Source organism: Echinops telfairi, unplaced genomic scaffold (genome assembly GCF_000313985.2).
Source record: "Echinops telfairi isolate 266 unplaced genomic scaffold, ASM31398v2 ScPeMD7_1;HRSCAF=3_0, whole genome shotgun sequence".
In the NCBI taxonomy this organism is placed as follows: domain Eukaryota; kingdom Metazoa; phylum Chordata; class Mammalia; order Afrosoricida; family Tenrecidae; genus Echinops; species Echinops telfairi.
Window position 1 is genome coordinate 35,782,404 of NW_022103896.1, and position 19,964 is coordinate 35,802,367.

General features: G+C 49.3%; 1 protein-coding gene across 1 annotated transcript; it reads right to left on the reverse strand.

The window, feature by feature from the left end:
- Positions 1-930: 930 nt before the first annotated feature.
- On the reverse strand, positions 931-18,262 carry BAALC (BAALC binder of MAP3K1 and KLF4). Its single transcript, XM_030884752.2, has 4 exons — positions 18,199-18,262; positions 17,325-17,453; positions 15,017-15,183; positions 931-3,312 (listed from the first exon to the last, which is right to left on the reverse strand). Exons 1-4 carry the CDS (start codon positions 18,260-18,262, stop codon positions 3,202-3,204), a joined length of 471 nt encoding a protein of 156 aa, XP_030740612.1. The 3' UTR covers positions 931-3,201.
- Positions 18,263-19,964: the final 1,702 nt, after the last annotated feature.

The window sequence follows — 19,964 nt, forward strand, 5'->3', positions numbered from 1 at the left end:
TCTCCCATGTCCATTGTTCTCTGTGGCCATAAATGAAGAAGGTGTTTGATGTTTTGCATTGCTTATGGTTCAGTTTTGTAGTCTGTTACCTGGGTGTGCTTTGGGGCAGATAACGGTTCCTTTAAAGTCTAACCAGAGGTTTTCTAGACTCATGTGCTTTTAGCTGGGAATTTTTCCTCAAAAAATTAGGAGATTTCCAAACGATTTACTTAATGAATTTCTTACAGGCTAACTTCACATGAAAAGGTCTTTCCTAACATAATTCTGAAGCCTCATTTGTTTTATTTAGTTCCTTACCCTGTGTCTTCCTTTTTCTTTCAACTTAATGGGGACAAATGAAGACTTTTGTCAATTCTGTATAGATTTTATGGAAGAGGGGTGCAGAAAGGGAAATATACGTATTTCCTTCTGGTTTTCAAATTTAAAAATGTAAATAATATGTAAAAGCCTACAAATCAGTACATATTAAAATAATAGTGGGTCCTGCGTACTATGCTTACTGCGCCAAATGGGTTGGGTGAGCCTCGTCAAAATGGCCTTTAGGACTGAACGGTCATTTCCCATCTTATTTCCCACTTTTTGTATCTAGATGCTCTAGGCTCTGCCAAGGTTTCGAGCTTCTCCCTGCCAGACGGGGCATCACGCTGCAATGGATTTGCTGGCACATGTCCCGCACCCCAGTGTTTACTAGTTGAAACTAGAAATAGCCTTTTTGACAGTAAATTGGGGCTAAGAGGTTTCTCTTTTTCTACCCCACATGACTTTTGGAAAATTCACATGGATCTCTTCATAAATGCCGTGTCATAAGGAGAATGGAAGGGGAAGGGGAGGGGAGGAAGAAAAAATAAAGGAGGGAGGGAGGAGTGAGCAAGGGGTGGGGGAAAGAATGTCCAAGTTTAAGGTACCCTTAAAGATTCTCCAACAGTTCTGTGCGCTGGATATTAATGCCTTTATTGACACGAATGTTGCAATGAAGAGTGTTAGCTAACAGGATAGTAAAGATCAGCTCCTATAGCATACACACACAAGAAAATGTTGCCAGATGCATTTTCAGGAATGCGGTGTCGCTTCTTGTCACTGTCTCGGTGCCATCCAGATGGTTCCGGGAAGCAGGAGAACCTAGTGCTTTTCAGTCCCTTCTCCCCAGAAGTGAGAAACTGTTTGTACGTAAAACAGAGACTTTCTTAAGTTGATAAATTCCAAACACCGTATGGCAGTTAAAGCAAAAACACGATTGGATGGGGAAATCAGGTGCATCCTGTGACTGATGGCAGAGTGGTGTAGGGAAGCCACGCACGCACGCACGCACGCACGCATCCTGGAAGAACGAGCCCTTGAATTAGCAGGATCATGGCAGATGGAGGCTCCTGCTGAGGAATGCCAGTGGGGACGTAAGATTCACAGGTTTTCTAAATATTCATTTTATTTTTTCATTTTCAGAACATAAAGATCCCTAAAAGCCCTTTCTCAGAGAACCACAAAATGAGAGAGGTTTGGGGAAACAAGAGTCTTGTTTACGGTAGAGGCTTTTTATAGTGATTCGGAGAAGATCCAGATGCGGTGTCGACCCTGACCATGAAAGGTTTCGCCGCAGAGCCATTCACACACAGCACGTGCTGTCCCTTAGAGGCCAGGTTCAGTGTAAGCCCGCCCAGTGTTAAGATTCAGGATGTAGTCATGACCGGTCAGATTCCTACCCCTGCCACAGCTGCAGTGCCTGACGCAGAGCTTCCATGTTGAATGAACAGACCATCTACTAATGAGAGAGTGAGTGAGTGAATGAATGAATGGCATTATTCACTTGTGATTGAGAAATGACAAAGAATTGAGAGGTGGCAAGAATGAGTAACTGAACTGTGACCTTCTTATATTAATTCTCTGGGCAATGCTACGTAAACTCACACCTTCAGACTGCCTATTTCAGTTAAATGTGGAGTTTTTGACTGGACTTGTTTGGCACAATTTTAATCCTATTTTTCCCGATCCCAGACACGTTAACATCCTTCCTTTAAAAAGCATGCTACGTTACCTTGGAGGAAAATACTTCCTGCTAAACAAGTTTAAAGAACTGCTAGAAAATGACCCCTATCAACACATGCTTGTTTGTTGGTTTTTTTAAACTGCAATCAGTTAGCTGATTTCTCAAGCCCAGTGCATACCAGGCTAAAGTCCGTGTGACAGCATGGCAACCAGGTATTGTCTTTCTAAAGGGGTTTCTGTTTAGAAATCAAAATGACATAGTCCCAGGGCTGTGTGCTGAGGCACCACCAGAAACCATGCGGGGCCGCCAATCTCGCCCTCCTCCCACCACGCCTCCACCCCTGCGTGAGCAAGTTCCAGGCTTTGAGTCAAAACTGCGAAATGACCTGAGTGAGAGAAAGCACTCAGGAAGGCGGGCCAGGGAAAGCGGCAAGCTCAGAAATACGCGGCGCCAGGCTGAGCTCTGCAGAGACGACACCTGCATGGGGTGCATGGACCACGATGACCATGACCTTAAGGTCTGGAGGCTCACATGAAGGCAGGGGAGGAATAGGTGTAGGGTGGGACGGACCACCTCAGAGGTGCTTGGAGACTTCCCAAAGACACCCCACCCCTCTCTGCGTCTGGGTGAAACTGGAGCTGGGCCTTCCTCACACTGACTAAGGGAACATGAATTACAGGGAGTTTCCCCGTTCCTTGATTTCTCATCTGTCGAGGCTAAGAGTTGGATGAAAGCCAACTGCTTCAATAAACACAACTGGGGTGGTGATGGTACTTGAAGAGGAAGAACAAAGGAAACGCTTGCCCGGAACCGTCCACGTGATTGTGGCCAGGAATGCTTAGGGCTGGCTGGTGAATGCTTTCTTGCAGCCAGGAAAGCCTCACTTCCTACTTCTTCCTGTTTCAGAAATTGGCTAGTGGCCCTCGCTGCCCACTTTGACCCCAGGCCACCGCAGAGGTGTTGCAAAGAGGTGAGCTGAACTGAGCGCTTGCAGCTCATTAACACGGGTAGGCAATGCGCCAATGCATGTATGCGACAAGTAGCAGGCTGGGATGTCCTGGCAGTGCAGGTGACTGCGGCAGGTGAGACGGGCTTCTCTCAAGGCACTCAGCTGCTTTCATGCTCAGCAAGGGCGCCTCCACTTCTCCCCGGTTCCTCGGCGGGATCCAGCACTGTGAAGGGCCCTAGAAAGTCCCCCTTCTTTCTACTGGAACGCTCTGCTAGTTGACACAGTTCTTGGCGATCCTTCGACTCCTGTCCATTTGTCGGGTGCTGTCTGTAACACTGATGTTGACTTCTTTTCCAGACATCCGTTGGGCATCTCTCTGAGCCTGTCAAAAAGGTTAAAACAGAACTGAGATACTCAAAGATATCCAAGGGTCCCGACATTCATTCTTCTCTCAAGATAGTGTCACACACACACACACACACACACACACACACACACACACACACACACACACACAGAAACAGAAAGCAGAGCACCCAAGGCACCCATGTGCCTTTCAGGGTTCCTGTTGAAGCTGTGATACCAAACTTGCACAAGTTAGGCACAGAGCATGCTCAGTAAAACACAGTGGAATGAATGGATTGGTTAAGTGTTTAGTATAGTTAGTTTTAGTATACCAGGTAAGGGTTTGAACTTTGGAGCAAGACAGATGTTGGTTCAAATACTGGCTCTATCATTTCACAATGGCATGATTTTTTGAACCTCTCTCTTACATTCTTCATCTTTAAAATGGGGTATATTAATAGTACCTACTTCACAGGGCTATTAGAAGGGTTAGATAACACGTATGTATCAGATCCAAATCCCCAAACCAATCCCACTGTCATCAAGTCCATTCCAACCCAGTGGCCCTGTATAGCATTTCTGAAGCTGTGAAATGTTATAAGAACAGACAGGCTCATATTTCTCCTAAGGAGCAGCTGGTGGGCTTGAACCAGTGACCTTGAGGGTAGTCATTTAACCTGACAGTGCCACCAGGACAATGTTGTTATTGCTTGTGTTAATGTCATCGAGTTGATAATGACTCATGGCGACCCAGTACGTAAAGAGTAGAAATACTCTATAGAGTTTCCAAGGCTGTGATCCATTGAAAGTACACTGCCAGACGTATCTTCCATGGTACCTCTTCTCAAAAAAGCCAAACTCACTGCCCTCAAGTCAACGCTGACTCAGAATGACACCCTGGGGGTTTCTGAGACTGTCACCGTTTTCAGGAGTAGGAAGCCCAGTCTTTCTCCCTCCATGCTGCTGGTGGTTTCAAACTGCCAACCATGCAGATCTCAGCCCAATGCCTAATTACTACACCACCAAGGCACCTCTTGGTAGGTTCAAAATGCCAACCTTTCAGTTAGTCAGCCAGCACTTAACCATTGGTGCTACTCAGACCCCTTACTTAGTACAAAACCTGTCTCTAAAATAATGGGGCTGGGGAGGAGCATGGCATATAGAATATGCCACTTCCTAACGATCATCCTGTACAATGACATCGCAGTCAGCTGCCCGGAAAACCCAGCCTCAGGTCCTGTGGGAGCATCCACCCTGCTGGGTGTGAATTGGGTGGATACTGGCACAGGTTTTTGTACAACTTGGTCCCTTGAACATAAGATAGCCAAAGAAATGGTGGTCTGTTTTTAAGAAAGGAAGGAAGGAAGGAAGGAAGGAAGGAAGGAAGGAAGGAAGGAAGGAAAGAGAGGGAGAGAGAGAAAGAAAGAAAGAAAGAGTGGTCAGTGGCACCACTGGAGAAGACTTAACCGCTCGGTTGTAGGCATTCACCAAAGGAGCCCCGGGAGGGCAATGGGGTAAGCACTGTGCTGTTAACTGCAAGGTGGGTTGTTCAAACCCACCATCCACTCCAGACTTTCTGGACAGTCTCAGAAAGTCTAAGGAGCAGTTCTGCTCTGTCCTATAGAGCTCAATGGGTCACAGCCTTGACTGGATGGCAGTGGGTGTTCACTCACAGAGATGTGGGCTTCTTGCACGAGCTGCTGCCGGGGCCCCTTCCTTTCAGCTGCCTCTACTTCCCGACTATAGAGAGTGCTCGCTGCTAATCCAGCACAGCTGCATCTTCCTGCTGATTGAAACCGCCCACCCTGGAAATGCCACAGCAGTGGCATCCTACCCCTGGAGGTGACCCTCGGTCAACGCCTGCCTCCTGGGATACAAACCCATGACACCATCCTTCTCTCAGGCTCCCCCGTGGAGTCAGGCTGAGGCTAGCCCATGGCTCTTCAGCTGAGACGACATATTGCTGAACTTGACCCCCTTCCCTATCCCGCTTCCCTCACCACCTCACACCAACCAAGTGTCGTCTCAGAGCGCTCACTCCTTCGACCCCAACCCTCATCTCAGGCTCCACTTCTGGGCTCCGTGACCCCAGATGCTATTTTATGGCTGATTTGGGAGGTATTTCAGGATCAGTTGGACTGTCGAGGTGGCCTTACCCGCTGATTCATGAGCTAGGACTTCAGGGTTCCCCTCTTCATGCACCCAGTGCCCAGCGCCATGCTGAAACACAGGAGGCCCTCAATTTAGCGTTGAAGAAATTGGCAAATGAATGCATAAGCATAGCATCTTTGTCCGAGACATGAACCTTGCTCTGACAACCAGCTGTTGTGGTGTTGGATACTGCTGATTTCAACTTGAGGGTCCTCTAGGCTGGGATCTTTATGGAAGCAGCGTGCCGGGCCTTTCTCCCAAAGAGCCAATGGATCGGTTCGAACTGCCCACCATTTGGTTAGCAGTTGGACGCTCAACCAGGTTTTAAGCCACCTGGCTCCTCTGTTTGAACCATGGCTAGCAGTGGTTGTCATGGGGGCCTTTTCCCCAACAGCCCAGAGCTCATGAAGTCCCGTGCTCTTCAGAGTGGACATCTCTGGGTGTCTATTGAGCGTTTCAGCTCATGGCTGCCACTTCATCCTCTCCCTTTCCCCCACCCTGCCCTACACCTGCTGATCAAACTCACAAGCAACAAACTCTGGGAGACAAAAGTAGGCACCAAGTCTGTTTCCTAAAGTGCGGTCACTTCCCTCTGCCCTCCATTTCTGATCTAAAAGCTTGGAGGGGTGCAACCTGAATTCGACAAATGGGCCGTCATTGAAATGTGCCGGGCTGATGGCGGCAGGGCCACATATTGGTGGCGGGTCACAGAGGCCGCAGTACGGACACAGAACGTCTGGGGCACAGGTGTGCTTTCCTTGAGAATTGTTGGCAAAATTTTACAAAGGCTTAAAAGATTCTACACAGAAAATGCGCTGCGCTCTTGTTCTAGGTGCAAAATCTAAGCAAAAAGGCAGGCATTTAGGTGAGTCTCAATTTCCAAGCCTGCTTATGCATCCAGGGCTGAGCATCTGTTGTCCCACGGCCACAGAAGAGGAGGGTCGTCCTCTCTATTTGGAGGACACAATCGGTATGCTTGGAGGACAGCCGTGGGGCCAGACCAGCCTGGATGTCGCACGAGGCCGTGCCACCAATTAGCTGTACAAAGACAATTTGCTTTAGCCTGAGTCTCAATCGCCTTGCTTGAAAACGGGTATGAAATGGCCACTTCTAGGTCGTTGGCTTTTTTGTTTTGTTTTGGTTTGGTTTTTAGAGAGTTAAGTATGTCAGGCAGCAAGAACAGGCACCTGACTGACTTTTCTTGGTTTGGCTAAGATGGCCCATTCCAAGTCCCGGGAACACCCCTAGGCCCCTGGAAAACTAGGGCCAGGCTCCACCCCCACCCCCTATTACAACTGCTATCATTTTTATAGGCAAAATGGCCATCTCAGCCAGACATCCCAACGTCTAACTGAAAACCTCCTTCTACTGAAACAATGGCAACTGCAACTACGAACAGCAACCGAAGAACAGCTCCGCAACTGTGCATTTGGGTGGAAGGGGAAAACTGGAGTTCTGTCCTCAAAGGACGGATAGATACGGTTCCAGGCAATAAAGAAGTCCCTTTTCAAATAATGGCACTTTATGAACTTGGGCTGCGTCCTTGGGTGGAACAACTGGTTCATGCACTTGTCTGCCAACCAAAAGATTGAAGGTTTGAGGCCATCCAAAGACTCCTCTGGAAGCCAGGGCTAGGAATCTAAGGGGGACAAGAGCTAGCCATTAGAACCCTGTGGAGAGCAGTTCTTTTCCCACACACATGGGGCGGTGTGAGTCAGAACTGATTGGAGGGCAACCTGACTTGTTAGCGTAGGCAAGCCAAACAATGGGAACTGGGGTGTCTTTTCTTCGAAGCATGATCACTCTCACCTCAGGAAAGAGACACTTGCTTGTCTGAGACAGAACCCCAAAGATGCCCACACTGTGCCCCTGTACGTGTATACGTGTCTGCACATATATATAAAACCAAAACCAAACCCACGGGCCATTGTGTGGATTCTGACTCACAGAGACGCTATTCAGAGTTTCTGAGGCTGTAAATCTTTACAGGCAGCCTCCCCTTTTGGGGCCAGAGAGGCTGGACTTTGTAGTTAGCAGTCCAATGCTCACCTGACAGGGCCACTGTTCAGGCAATCATGAAACCACTCTCCAATCTGATTGCATCACACATCCGTAACGCTGGCAATTGAAACTTAAATGGTTATTTATAGGTTATTTATTAAAAGCCAACAATAGGCAACAGGAATAAAACTGAGATGGTCCCCTTCACTGCCACAAGTAACCCACTTAGCACTGTAGGAGAGAAATCCACTTTATGCCTAAAGGAGATGCAGGATGTAACAGCCCCTCCTTTGTGTAAAAAAACAAAAATCTATTTAATTCTATTCAGCAAGGATTTTCCAATTCAGGAAAGAGAAAGTAGGACCACTTAGTTAAGCAATGGAACCTGAGAACTTAGGGAGGTAGGGTACTGAAACCTTAGTGGTAATTGGTCTGAGGAAATCTTAGGAGGTACTGGTCTGATAGCCCCTAGAATAATGAAGATAACGACTGATAGTCTGATCATCTGTTGGGACAATGTACACATTTTTCCTGTGAGCCCTGCTGCCTTAGTCCCACTGCTGATCATTGTCAAACCTGTTAATTACCTCCTGTAAAGCCTGTTTCCCGACACATAGTTTAAGGTATATAACTTGCTTGATTTTGACTGAGTCTTGGAAGCAGTTCAGTGGTAGCAAACCTACTTCCTTATGTCAGTGCTTGCAGAACTGAACTTGGGATTTCTCAGATGAACCTGATCTCTGGCTGTAACAGTGACAGGCTCTTCTGCACCCCTTGCCTACCAGCAATAAATCCTTGCAAGACTACCTGGGCAGGTAGCAAGCTGACCAATCCTTGCAAGCCTCTTATGTGGATTGCAAACCAATTATTTAGCAGTGTGTGTGAGCTCTGGTAACACAGTGGGTTAGTCATTAGGCTGCTAACCACAATGGCAGTGGTTCAAACCTACCAGCTGCTTGATGGGAGAAAGATGAGGCTGCCTGCTTCACTAAAGATTTGTAGTCTCAGAAACCACACAGAGCCGTTCTCCTCCATCCTATAGGGGCACTGTGAGTCAGAAGCTCATGGCAGTGGTTTGGGCTAGCTTTGGAAAATCCAGAACTCAAAAGACCACATAAAAGAAACCCCTTGTTCCACAACTCCAGTGCCAAATATTTTCTCTGGAAGTTTCAAGAAGTCAGTTGTTTTTCCGAAAGAACTGTGGATATAAGAAATATTTACACCATTGTCCCTCAGGCCTATGATACTTTGGACAACAATGGATACTTTAGTTTTCAGTTAGCCAAATCTTTGACTTAGTAAATGTCCCCCAGCCGCCCCACTCTACCCCAACACACTTTATTTTTTAATGGCAGGAAAAAAAGCATCTCTAATAAAATTGCTAGCTTAATTTTCTTTATGGTTCCCAATTCAAGGGTGAGAGCAGAATATTTGGCACCTTGTCTCTTGTGGCTATCTGCTAATTCAGTCCTTCTAACATTCTTGTTTTGTGAATTTTGTCACCATTGACTCTTCCTAATGGGCCACCTCTTGTTTCTCACCTATTTTTACAGCTTTTTTAATTCTTCCTTTGCCTCATTTTAGCTTCCATAGATTTAGTAGCCTGTGAATCATAGCTTTTAATCTTCTTCCTCTTGAATTACAAGCAATTCTTTGGCCATGGCGTCTCAAGGACAACCAGGTGGGCTCTAATCACTCTGCAGGAGGGTCAAGCCCAGATGCCGTTGAGTTCAGAAGTCAGGAACCCAGACGGCCACCTGTGGAAGTGGGGCAGCCCCTCCATTCCACAGAGGTCTCCACTCAAGGGTGAAACTGAATCCACTCAGGCTCGCTCACTTCCCCAAATGAACATAGAGTTGTTCTGGGCGTGACTTTGATTTCACAGATCCCTACTACAGAACTGTGGGAGCAGCTTCCTATTTATGTCCAGGCAATCAAGAAAAGTCAGGGTTACCATGACGATGATTTCCTCGGTCACTAATTTTCCTGGCTACCTTGTGTTGTTTTGCATTATAAAGCTAACCCATAATCCGGATGAGTGGACACTCACAGCATACAGGAGGGAACAGTGAAAAGTAACATTAGCTCTCATGCCCCGCCCACTGGCCCTTTCCTCAGTGGACATCATGGCTGATCACGCCTTGTGGAAACGGTAGGCTTCTTCTGAGCATACTCAAGCATCGCCGTGGCCATTGAGTAGATGCTAAGGCACAGAAACTGCAGGGCAGCGTGGCACTGCGCACTCCACAGGGCTACCAAGTCTGCACATCGTTATGGACCCGTGAATGCCACATGGTTTCCCTCAGAGCCGCTGATGGAGTTGAACCCCTGCTCTTTCGACCAGCAGTGGGGCACCTCACCACCCTGTCACCGGGACTGTCTAGTGACTTAAAGACCAAAACCAGCCCACTGCCCTGGAGCCGATTCCCGTTCACAGCGACGCAGATTGATTCTAGAGGCTCTCCGTGCCCTTCCCCTTCCCCCTCTGGAGACGGGTGGTGCAGCCATTGAGGGGGAACAATAATGGCTGTGCCACACGAAGGGTGCCATCCACGGCGCCAAATGCTACAGATGGAAGTTGTTGAATTGGTGAATGTTTTGTTGTGCATATTGATGCCAAAATTGAAAAAAAATTACATAACAGTGAGTATGGAGAAAAAGAACATGTTCTAAAATTGATTGTAGTAGAGATTGTACCACTCTTCTTGATATAGTTGAACTATTGGATTGCGTCATATGTCAACAAAGTGCCAATAAAACTGTTTTAAAAAAAAGAAGCTGGTGGTTTTGAACTGCTGACTTTGGGGTCTGCAGTCCAGCGCTTCCCTGATAGCGCCACTGGGTCTTGCTATTCCTGCATATTCGCTCTCCCTGTATTTTTCTCACAGTGGTGAAATAATTTTTAAAATTTGCCATGGCAGCCATTTTTAGTGGGCACTTCAGTGACGTCGACTACACTTGGCACGTTGCACGTGCTGCCTTCCCCGTCCGCCATTTCCTGAAGATGGTTCTCTCTCAACACAGACACTCGGGCCCCTTCAGCAAGAACTCCCCGCCCCACCTCCCCCCCCTCGGCTAACCACTCATAGACTGTGGTCTCCACATCGTTGAATAGGCATTCCATACCTTTCCTACAAGTGGGACCAGGCAATCTTTGTCCTTTCCTTGGTCTGACTTTATCTCACTCAAGTTCATCCCTAGTGACACTCTCTCCCTACACGGTTGGCTTCCTTCCTGGGCTGGAAGGAAGCACAGTTTGAGTTATAGCTCTTTGGTCACTTGCTTTCATCTCGTTAGACACTTCGAGAAGGTGGGGTTTCCTCAATATGTAATTTAGTGCCTGTCATGTAATAACCAAACCAGATCCACTGCTGTGAAGTCAAACCTGAATCACAGCAACCCTATGTGCTACAGGGTAGCTAGCCCTGTGCCACAGTATTCTTGAATTTGGCAGTTTCTACCAAAGCTGACTGCCAGGTCTTTTTCCCACCGTGACAGTGGATGGGTTTGAACCACTAACGTTGAGGGTAATAGTTAAACACGAGCCATCTGTGTTTTACTGTCACCTAATAGTAAAAAATCGGATGAAGACCATTCATTATAGATGAAGCTAAATGTTCTGAAAGAAAGGGAAGGAGGAAGGAAAGAAGGAAGACAGGAAGGCTCACCCGAGCCAGGCAAGGATCAGATGAGGCTTCAGCAAAACTCCCTAATGAGTCCTCCCCCAAGCCTAGAGCAAAGCCGGAAGCAGGCGAAGACTGCATGCTGGCCCAGCCCAGCGCTTTTTGTCTAGTGGAGCTGTTGCGTTTAAACTTCCACCTCAGATAGAGAGAAGACCAGCAGAGGGAAAAGAGCCCAACCTGCTTCAGAAAAGTAATTGGGCGCGCATGGGTCAGTCCTCCTCGGATGAGGGCCCTAGAGGTGGGAGCTGTGGGAAAGCTGCCTCACCCTAGACCCAGTGGGCTAGCCTCAGTGCATCGGCAGCTGATTAGTCAGTGTCAGTAGTTCGGGGACCGCCTGCTGTTTCTGGTTGCCAAGTCAGTGCCCAGTCCTGACAACCCTGTGTGTCAGAGCCAAACTGGGCTCCAGAGGCTTCTCAGTGGCCAATTCTTTTTTGCCAGACATTTTTTCTTCCAAGGTGCCTCTGGTTGGCTTCAAACCTACAACCTTTAGGCTAGTGGCCGAGCCCTTGTTAACCATTTGCACCACCCAGCGGGGCTCCTACGAGATGCTTAACTCTGAAGTAGGCTCCTGGGCAAGGGAGCCTTCTAATCTGCAGACTTCTACATAAACAGTGATTCTAGCAAATCTCTATCCAAATAAATTAGCAGACACACACACACACACACAAATAAATTAGCAGACACACATACACACACACACACACACACTCCCATGCTGCTAAATTCCTTCCCGTTTCCCAGACGTGAGCTAGTGAGCACACCAATGCGTCCATCCAACAGGTTTCGCTGGTTTTCCTCAATGGTGTCCTTTGTTCTCTCCCTCTTGAATTTGTTTCTCTAAGATCTCTGTTTATTTTCTGAACTCTCGCCTCAAGCCTGCAGAGGAGAAAGATGACTGTCTGTTCCCAGAAAGAGTCACGGCGTCGGATACCAAAAGGAGGTCCACTCCGTCCTCTGGGATTGCTTTGCGTCAGAATCGGCCGGCCGGCCATCGGGTCGGTTGGTTTGGGTCACCATCTCGCATGACTGTTGTCTGAGAGGAATTCTGGGCTGGGCTGATCCTCTCTCTTGATCAGGCCTCCCTCTCCACCCATCATCATCTCTGAGGTCTCGCTTATCATTCTGAAATTGAACTAAGCTTTGACAGTCATCCGACACTGGGGTGGGGCCGGGCCCACTCCCCAGCTGAGACTTAGCCCAGACATCGCTAATTCCTTTAGCACAGTCTAATCATGCTGCCAACAATAATAGAGCAATTTGGACATGTGCTGTTTTTGAAAACACGAAGCGTTCATTGAGAGTCTGGCCACATCCTCAGAGCTCTGTCTATTCACAGCTGTCGCCGCATGGACCCTTGGCTGGACCCTTGAGGAGGTGGTTCTGAGGAGGAAAAACAAAAGAGTTCTCAGCCCAACGAGGTGGCATCTTCGGGGGGCGTAAACGTTTGGAGGCAGCACGGAGTTCCTGGACGACTTGCGAGCAGAGGACGAGCAATGACAGAGCTCCGTGTGGGCTGTTTATGGAACCGCGAGTGAAGGCAAGCCAGCCAGAGATGGACAATGTACACCGTGGAGTCGATAAAGTCTCCAATCAGGAGAGGAAATCAAGGTGCCATGGAGAAGAAGCTAGAAGAAGCCACCGAGACAGGCCGTTCCGATTTGTGAATGCTCCGTGTTGCCACATGTGTTTGTTTTTTGCCAGTTAACACCCATTCACAGCAGGCACAAGGCCAGGGCAGAGGGAGGTGGGCCCCGGCACACACTGAGCTTGGTGGGCTGCGCCGCCGTGGGGAAAGGCCCAGAGCACAGTGCTGAGCTGTCACTCCCGATGTTAGCTCCCTCATTCAGAGGGGTGACATCTCTGAAATAGAGCAGCTGCCATTCCCTGTGGGTGATATTGAGCGGGCCCACAGCTATCTAAGTTGTGTAGCAATGCTGACTGTTCCACAGCCCAGCAGTTCATGGACAAATGGAATGAAACGCTAATGGGAATAAAAACTAAAACGACAACAACAAAAGTTCATGGGATTTTTCCATGAACGTTTTGAAGCCCGCTCGTAAAAATCAATACTCACCCAATTGTACTCTTAAAATAGTGACATGCTATGGGATTTCCTGCTTTTTAAGCCAAACTCCTCCGAATGACCTGTGTGTTTCTATTTGGTCCGCACGCCCCGCTTGGCCCATCACCGTCTGTCCAGCTTCTCTTTTGCCGGCCGCTCCGTTGTGACCACACAGGCCTCTTTATGGGACCTCACACCTTTCCTTTCCATCTCCTTCCTCCTTTGGGAGAGCTCTTTCCCAGACACCCAGAGGGCTCACTCCCTGCTCAAAGGACAGCTCCACAAAGACATTCCCCGCCCCTGCATGTATGCATGTCACGGCCCTGTCTTGTGAGGGGCTATTGAGTTGGCTCTGGCCCAGAGCGACCCACTGCACAACAGAGCGAAACAGTGCGCGGTCCGCCACCGTCTTCACCATTGTGCCTGCGCCTGAGCCCGCGGATGCCGTCACAGGTGGCCTCAAATGGCTCCCGTGACAAAGAAGAACTGGCCCCAGAGGGTTGGCTGGGCTGTCAACCCAAGGGGAGGGCACCATCAGGTCTTCTTCCTCCAGTTCTTTGGTGCCCATTGATAGTTGGGCATCTCTCAATGGCAGTTCCTGGAGAAGGCCTCGGGAGATGGTCATGGGGGTGGGCCTCGAGGAGGCCAGCGGATGCCCAGGTCAAGGGGGCAGTGACAGTCTGGTGACAGACTCTTCCCCTGTCATGCGGGAGGCCCAGGCTCTTTCCGGCCAGTGAAGCTCATCTCCAGCTTAGCTTCCGGATGGAGATGGGCTTCAAAGACGGGCCTGGTGCCCTGTCTCCAAAGATCAGGGGTGAGCCGTGGAGTTTGAAGGGCAGTGGGGTACGGGCAAGAGGAAGAAGGGGTAGGGAGGAGCTGAGTGAGAGGAGGGAGAAACTGCAGACCCGCCTGAGCCTAGATCATGAGGAGCCTTCCTTCCGGACTGGGCCCTCCCTGACCCCCAGGACTCCCCCCACCCATGGGATTCTCACCAGGAAGGAGCCAAGGGCAGCAGGAAGACTCCTGAACAATCACCCAGTTGCCTTCAAGTTCTCTCCCACATCTGGAAACTCGTGTGTCTGGATAGAGCTGTGCCCCATAAAGCTTTCAAGTCTGGCTGGTGTTTTAGAAGTAGAGCACCCGGCCTCTCCTCCTACATGATTCCAGGCGGCCTCCAACCTCCAACCTTCCGGATAGTAACTGAGCACCTCCACCTTGACACCACTCAGGGACACCTCTCAAGGACAGTTCCAGGAGAAGGGAAAGGCTGCAGGCCAGGCCTGGGGATGCCCTCGTCCTGCCTCTTCTCTGACAGGAGCAGTGTGGACATGATCTGTGAAGGGACCACCTGGGGGCCCTCCTTCCCACTGCCTGTCTGGTTGGAGGCCCTAGAGAAAAATGCCAGGGCTCGTATCCAACTACACGGTTGCCCTCTGTCCTTCCCCGTCTACATCCTGTCCTACCAACCCCCAAGACAGGCCTCCTGCTGGGCCTGAGATGAGTCCGTACTTAGCCCCGTCCTCACTGTCCAGGTGGCAAGAGCTGGACGACAGGAAAGATGGCCCTTCCACAAAGCTCTCTTTAAGCACCACGCACCTCCTTTGGGATGGAGACAGCAAGAACCCATTTTTCTGATGCAACAACAATAAAATAGCCCTTCAGGCAAGAGCACGGTCTAGCTATTTGGTTTGCAACCACTCTGACACAGGTGGGCTGGAGAATGTCAGTCGCCCAGGTGGCCCATTGCTGCTCCTTCCAAGGATACAGCCTCAGCCTGGCTTTGCCCTGACCAAGTTTTACACCATTTCTCCAGGCTCAAGTTGGCTCCGTGGCTGGGATCCTACCTCGGTGGTCCGCAGGCCATTCTGTTGCTGGGTCAGAGGGCCTGAGCTGACACTCTGAGGGTTGAGGCACTGGGTCCCACAGCTCATCTTCTTCTCGGGGTTCGCCTTTCCACTAGGGCCTGGAGGTCGGGGGAGAGCACTGGAGGCGAGTCCATCTTCTAGCGCACCTGGGGAGGTAAGAAGAGGTTGGCACCAGAGGGCTGGACTTGCTGCTGCAAACCGTTCCCAAGATTGTGGCGGAAAAACTGAAAGTCGCCAGAAAGGCCACCACACAGAGCTACCCGTTTCTCTAAAAGCGGGTGCACTTTGTACCAAAATGAGATTTAAAAAATAATTTTATAACCTGAAATTTTACTTCCTACATCAGTGATTTTTTTTGCACCATTAAATAGTTCTCATACTTTTTCTTAGTCCTATGCTTGTTTTTTCCAAACATTATGCCAAATTGGAAATATTCACTAAGTTTGAAGAAATGTCACCTTTTGTTCCTTTGGCATCAATTCCCCCACTTCCTCCCTCTGTTTCCTGTTTCCATTTCTCCTCCTTCCCTAGTCCACTTGAATTGTGTCTGGTAAATGCTGCCCTTTTGATCTTGAATGGTTGATTGTTCTACGGTATGCCTACTATTGCTTATTTTTTAGTGCTTTCTTGGAAGAAATTCCTTGAGATAGACTGACTGGCCTAATGGTTAAAGAGAGATCTTTGTGTAATGCCATCTCACATGTTTAAGTGCCCAAGTACCTCTCTCATGCCAAATCCCACGAGATGATAGAAATTTAAATAAATACATATTAATATAGGGTCACTATGAGTCAGAATCAACTTGATGGAGTGGAAGAAATCAACAAGAGGAACAAAACCTTGAGGCTGTAGAGTATCTGGTTTTAAAATGGTCCAGGGACTCAAAAGAAGATTTGCATAGGTAAAATTGCTGCACAAGACAAGTTAGGGTACTGAACAGCAAGGAGGTTACTTTGAGGACTAAGGTGCACCTCGCCCAAGCCCTGGTATTTGCAATAGCCTCGTAGGCATGTGAAAGTTGGACAATGAAGACAGAAGACAGAAGAAAAGTTGATGCATTTGAATTGTGGTTCTGGAGAAGAATATTGAAAGCACCATGGACCACTAAAAGGAAAAACCAATCAGTCTGCGAAGAAGTAGGGCCAGAGGGCTCCTTAGAGGCAAGGATGGAGAGATTTCGTCTTACCTACTTTTGACATGTTCTCAGGAGAGACGAGTCCCTGGAGAAGGACATCGTGTTGGGTAGAGGAGCAGAGAAACAGAGGAAGGCCCTCAGTGCGATGGAGTAACACCATGGCTGCGACAACGGACTCAAACCCAAGTCTCAGGACGCCGCCGGACCTGGAAGTGTTTCATTCTGTAGTGCAAGTCGCTGTGGATCAGAATGGACTCAAGGACACCCAACAACAACAATAAACAGGAGGACAGTGCCAGAGGGCATTACGGAAGCAGACAGACGCCTGGCAACAGCCCACAGGGAAGGCGGCTAGAGTGCCCACATCAGTGAGCCATCCTACCCTCCCAGACAGAAAGGATGCAGGAGCCTGTCAGGGACTTGGCTCGTGGAGCGGTACTGTGTTCTCAGAACTGCCAAGAAGAGCGGAAACAACAGTCACCAAAACAGATACTGGTTTCTTAGAAGGGAAGACAGACTTGAGACCTCACATAGTCACTCCTGCCGCCGCTGCCCCTGCCACCCCTGCCCCCGCCACCCCCACCCCCCAAACACATGGTCGATAAGCTTCAAAAAAGGAAAATTAAGAGTTAATTTGACATCTGGCTTTTTAATGAACAACCACTGAAAATAAGACTGTGGAAAAATATCTTTGAAAGTTCAAAAGATACATACATTTTAAAGTCTTTTGCTACCTTTTGCCAAATTTCCCTTTCTAAGTATTTCTCCAACTACCCAATTATCCTTCTGCCAAGAGTATATGAGAGGGCTCATAAGAGAGACTCTCATGGACATTGAATAGGCTTTCTTCCCACCCTCTCCCCATTTTTTTTGGTACTAGTGTTTTATTATATGCAGATGCCAGTGTCTATAAAACAACCCTTGTGAAACAGAAATTCATGAAAATTCAGAGAGGGAGGTGTTAAGGTCTGACAGAAGTAGAAGTCTGTATAGCACGGCACAAGTGACTGTGAAGACAAGCTTTTGTACACGCTTCAAATGTAGCTCTCCTTGAATAGTCACCGGTTCATGAGAAGCGGCTTAGGAAACCTCTGAAAGATTCATCTTGCTGCAAAAATGAACAGACTTTCTGGGGTCTAAAGGGATTTGTACTTGAAGACGCTCCAGTCAGCAGGGGGTCATATTGAGCATCCTGCAGACAAAACTGTTTCAAATCTGCAGCTGCCTGGGAAACGTTCGCACGGTTGAGCCGGGCCTCCAGCCGGAGCTGCTGAACCAACACTGGAAGAGCCAGCCATGGCGGGCAACAGGGCTAGGAGATGTTTGTTTCTGGGTCGTCTGCTGGGTGGGTGACTTGGCCGGGCAATTTGGCAAGGCAGCGTGGCAGGGGGCTCCTCGCCCCATTTTGGTCACTTTGAGGGGCAGAATAAAGTATCGAATTACTTGGATTTACACGTGTGCCATGGTCACTGTTTGCCCGTGCTTGCTTCTAATCAAACTTATGAAAAACAAAACCCTTTCCCAGAGTGTTGCAAAATGATTTACCACGAGGCAGACATCAAAAGCCCAAGCCCAAGGCAGGGACCGGGCCTGTGTACATCTAGGGTGGAATTGCTTTGCTGGGAAGAACTGAAGGCTGCTCCCGCCCTGGGCTACGTTGGCTGTTGACTGCAGTGTGCCATACAAATGTCCCCGTTTCCAATAGGTCCTGTGTCTCTTATCTGGGTTGAGGACAGAAAGACTGTCACTGAGCTGTCCACCAGATGCACCATGTCCCTGCCAGCCTGAGGGGAGGATGGCCACCAGCTTGCTCTGCCCCGAGATACTGCAAGATGTGTACCTGGCTCTAACCCTCTGCTGCACCTAGGCCCAGGGCCCGAGAAGGGTTGGAGAGCACGGATGGAAACTATGTGGGGACCACACCTGACTTCTGGCTACACAGAGGAGGAGAATCCGCAAGGATGGTTCCTAGGAGACAGAGGCCAGATATGCCTCCAGCCCGCCAACTGCCCCTTCCCCAGCTCACGCCTCCTTTTCTGGATCTGATAATCCATTGCAATGGCCACACACTGCTCATAGATGACAGTCATGGCTGTGAGGGTTTATCGGGAAGCTAACAGTCCACTACCAGTCAGGATCAGAAAACACTATTAGGAGACAATCCTTATGTGCACAGCCACATAACCTTCTTAGCTATGTTTGCGGCCACATTTCTCTCTGGTCCTCACCTTGCAGCCACATGGCCTGTTGGCTTCTACCTCATTCTGTGGGCTGGGAAGCCCACCGCTGTGTCTAGTGGTCTTCGCATGGCTCCTGTGATCGGTCTCGTGTCTCGGTGCCTCTGCCACTTCAGGTAGGGATCTGGTATGGGCTCTGCTGGTGGCTCTTCTGGCTTGATGGTCATGGGATTCCTGCTTCTTAACCCCAGCAGAAGGGTAAGACCCCCAATCCCTTAGAACCCTCTACACCTCCTTCGTATGCCCCCGTCCAGTTATAAAGACTATGGATAGAAGAGCCATAGCAAGTGATTTTATTGTCCCACCCCTGCCCATTCCAATGTAACCCAGTCGCTCTCCCATGGAGGGCAGCAGGATGGGGTCAGGGACGGGGAGGCGCAGGCCGTGGAGAGCACATTCCAGGCAGTGGGCTAGAGCGTGAGTCAAAGCTCTACATTCCAGCTCACGCCCCACTGCGCTGTCAGCCTTGGCTTACAAAGCTGACTTCCAAGATAAAATGATTAAGAATTTCAAGACAACACCCACAGAGCATTCGCCCCTATGCACAAAGCCCCTGATAAGTTGGGGCTCTGGGTCACCACCCTGGTTGCCTGCCCTTGAAGCCATCAGAGGCCAAGCTTAGATCAGGGTAGCCCGTGGTAAAATGAGTTCCTTGATGTGGCCTTTCGCCTTGTTTCTTTGGAAATACAACTGGAGAGATTTCCACTCTGAACCCTGAGGAGTTACCTTTGCCCAGTTTTCTACCCCAGAGGGATCCCATGGCGTTTGTTGATTGGCATTTACTGGGTACGCTATGAGCCACGTGGTTTGATATTTTTCACCTGGCCCTGGGCTGCCCTGTGATTAATGGGCACTTCACAGTGACTGGTCAATATGCTGTGCAAATGGCAGGACTCTGGTGATCCAAATGAGGTGACTCTAACCTGGTATGCAAAAGAGGAATCTGACCTGATGAAAGGTACTGGTCAGTTGGTGACCGTGATGGGAGGACCATGCCTTGGAATGAATGAAGGAGCTGGGTATATTTGCCGCTGCTCCACAGAGGTGTTTCAGACAGATGGAGGCAGGAAGGGTTGTAACTCAGCCCAGGGCTGGAACACTGAAGACAATGAGAGGCCCACAGAGGCCCTGCAGCAGAATCTGTGGGGACAGATGGCAGGGTCAAAGGAGTTTGTCCTGTGGGGATGAAGAGGAGGTCTGTCCTCAGGCAAGGGAGAGGCGGCCCACACGGCCAAGGGGCGCCGAGCTGTCCTTCACTAGAGAGGGTCTTTTGCCTGCATGCTTGTTTCTCATCTCAAGTTGTAGTCTGTTGACCCCGAGTTGTACAGTTACTTCCTTAAAAGCACGTTTAACTGGAGTTCTGCACAGTCATGCTCATGGCTTGTTAGACTCCAAAGAAAGATAGAGCGCTGTAGAGGGATGGCTGGTGTCAGGATCCGTATAAAGGAGGAAGGGGGAGCTATGCCTGGCCTCCGCCTCACAGGACCCCGTGTTGAGCTAGCCCCCCTGCTCCACCTCAAGTGAGACCATTCTGATTGTCACTGCTCCTACTACC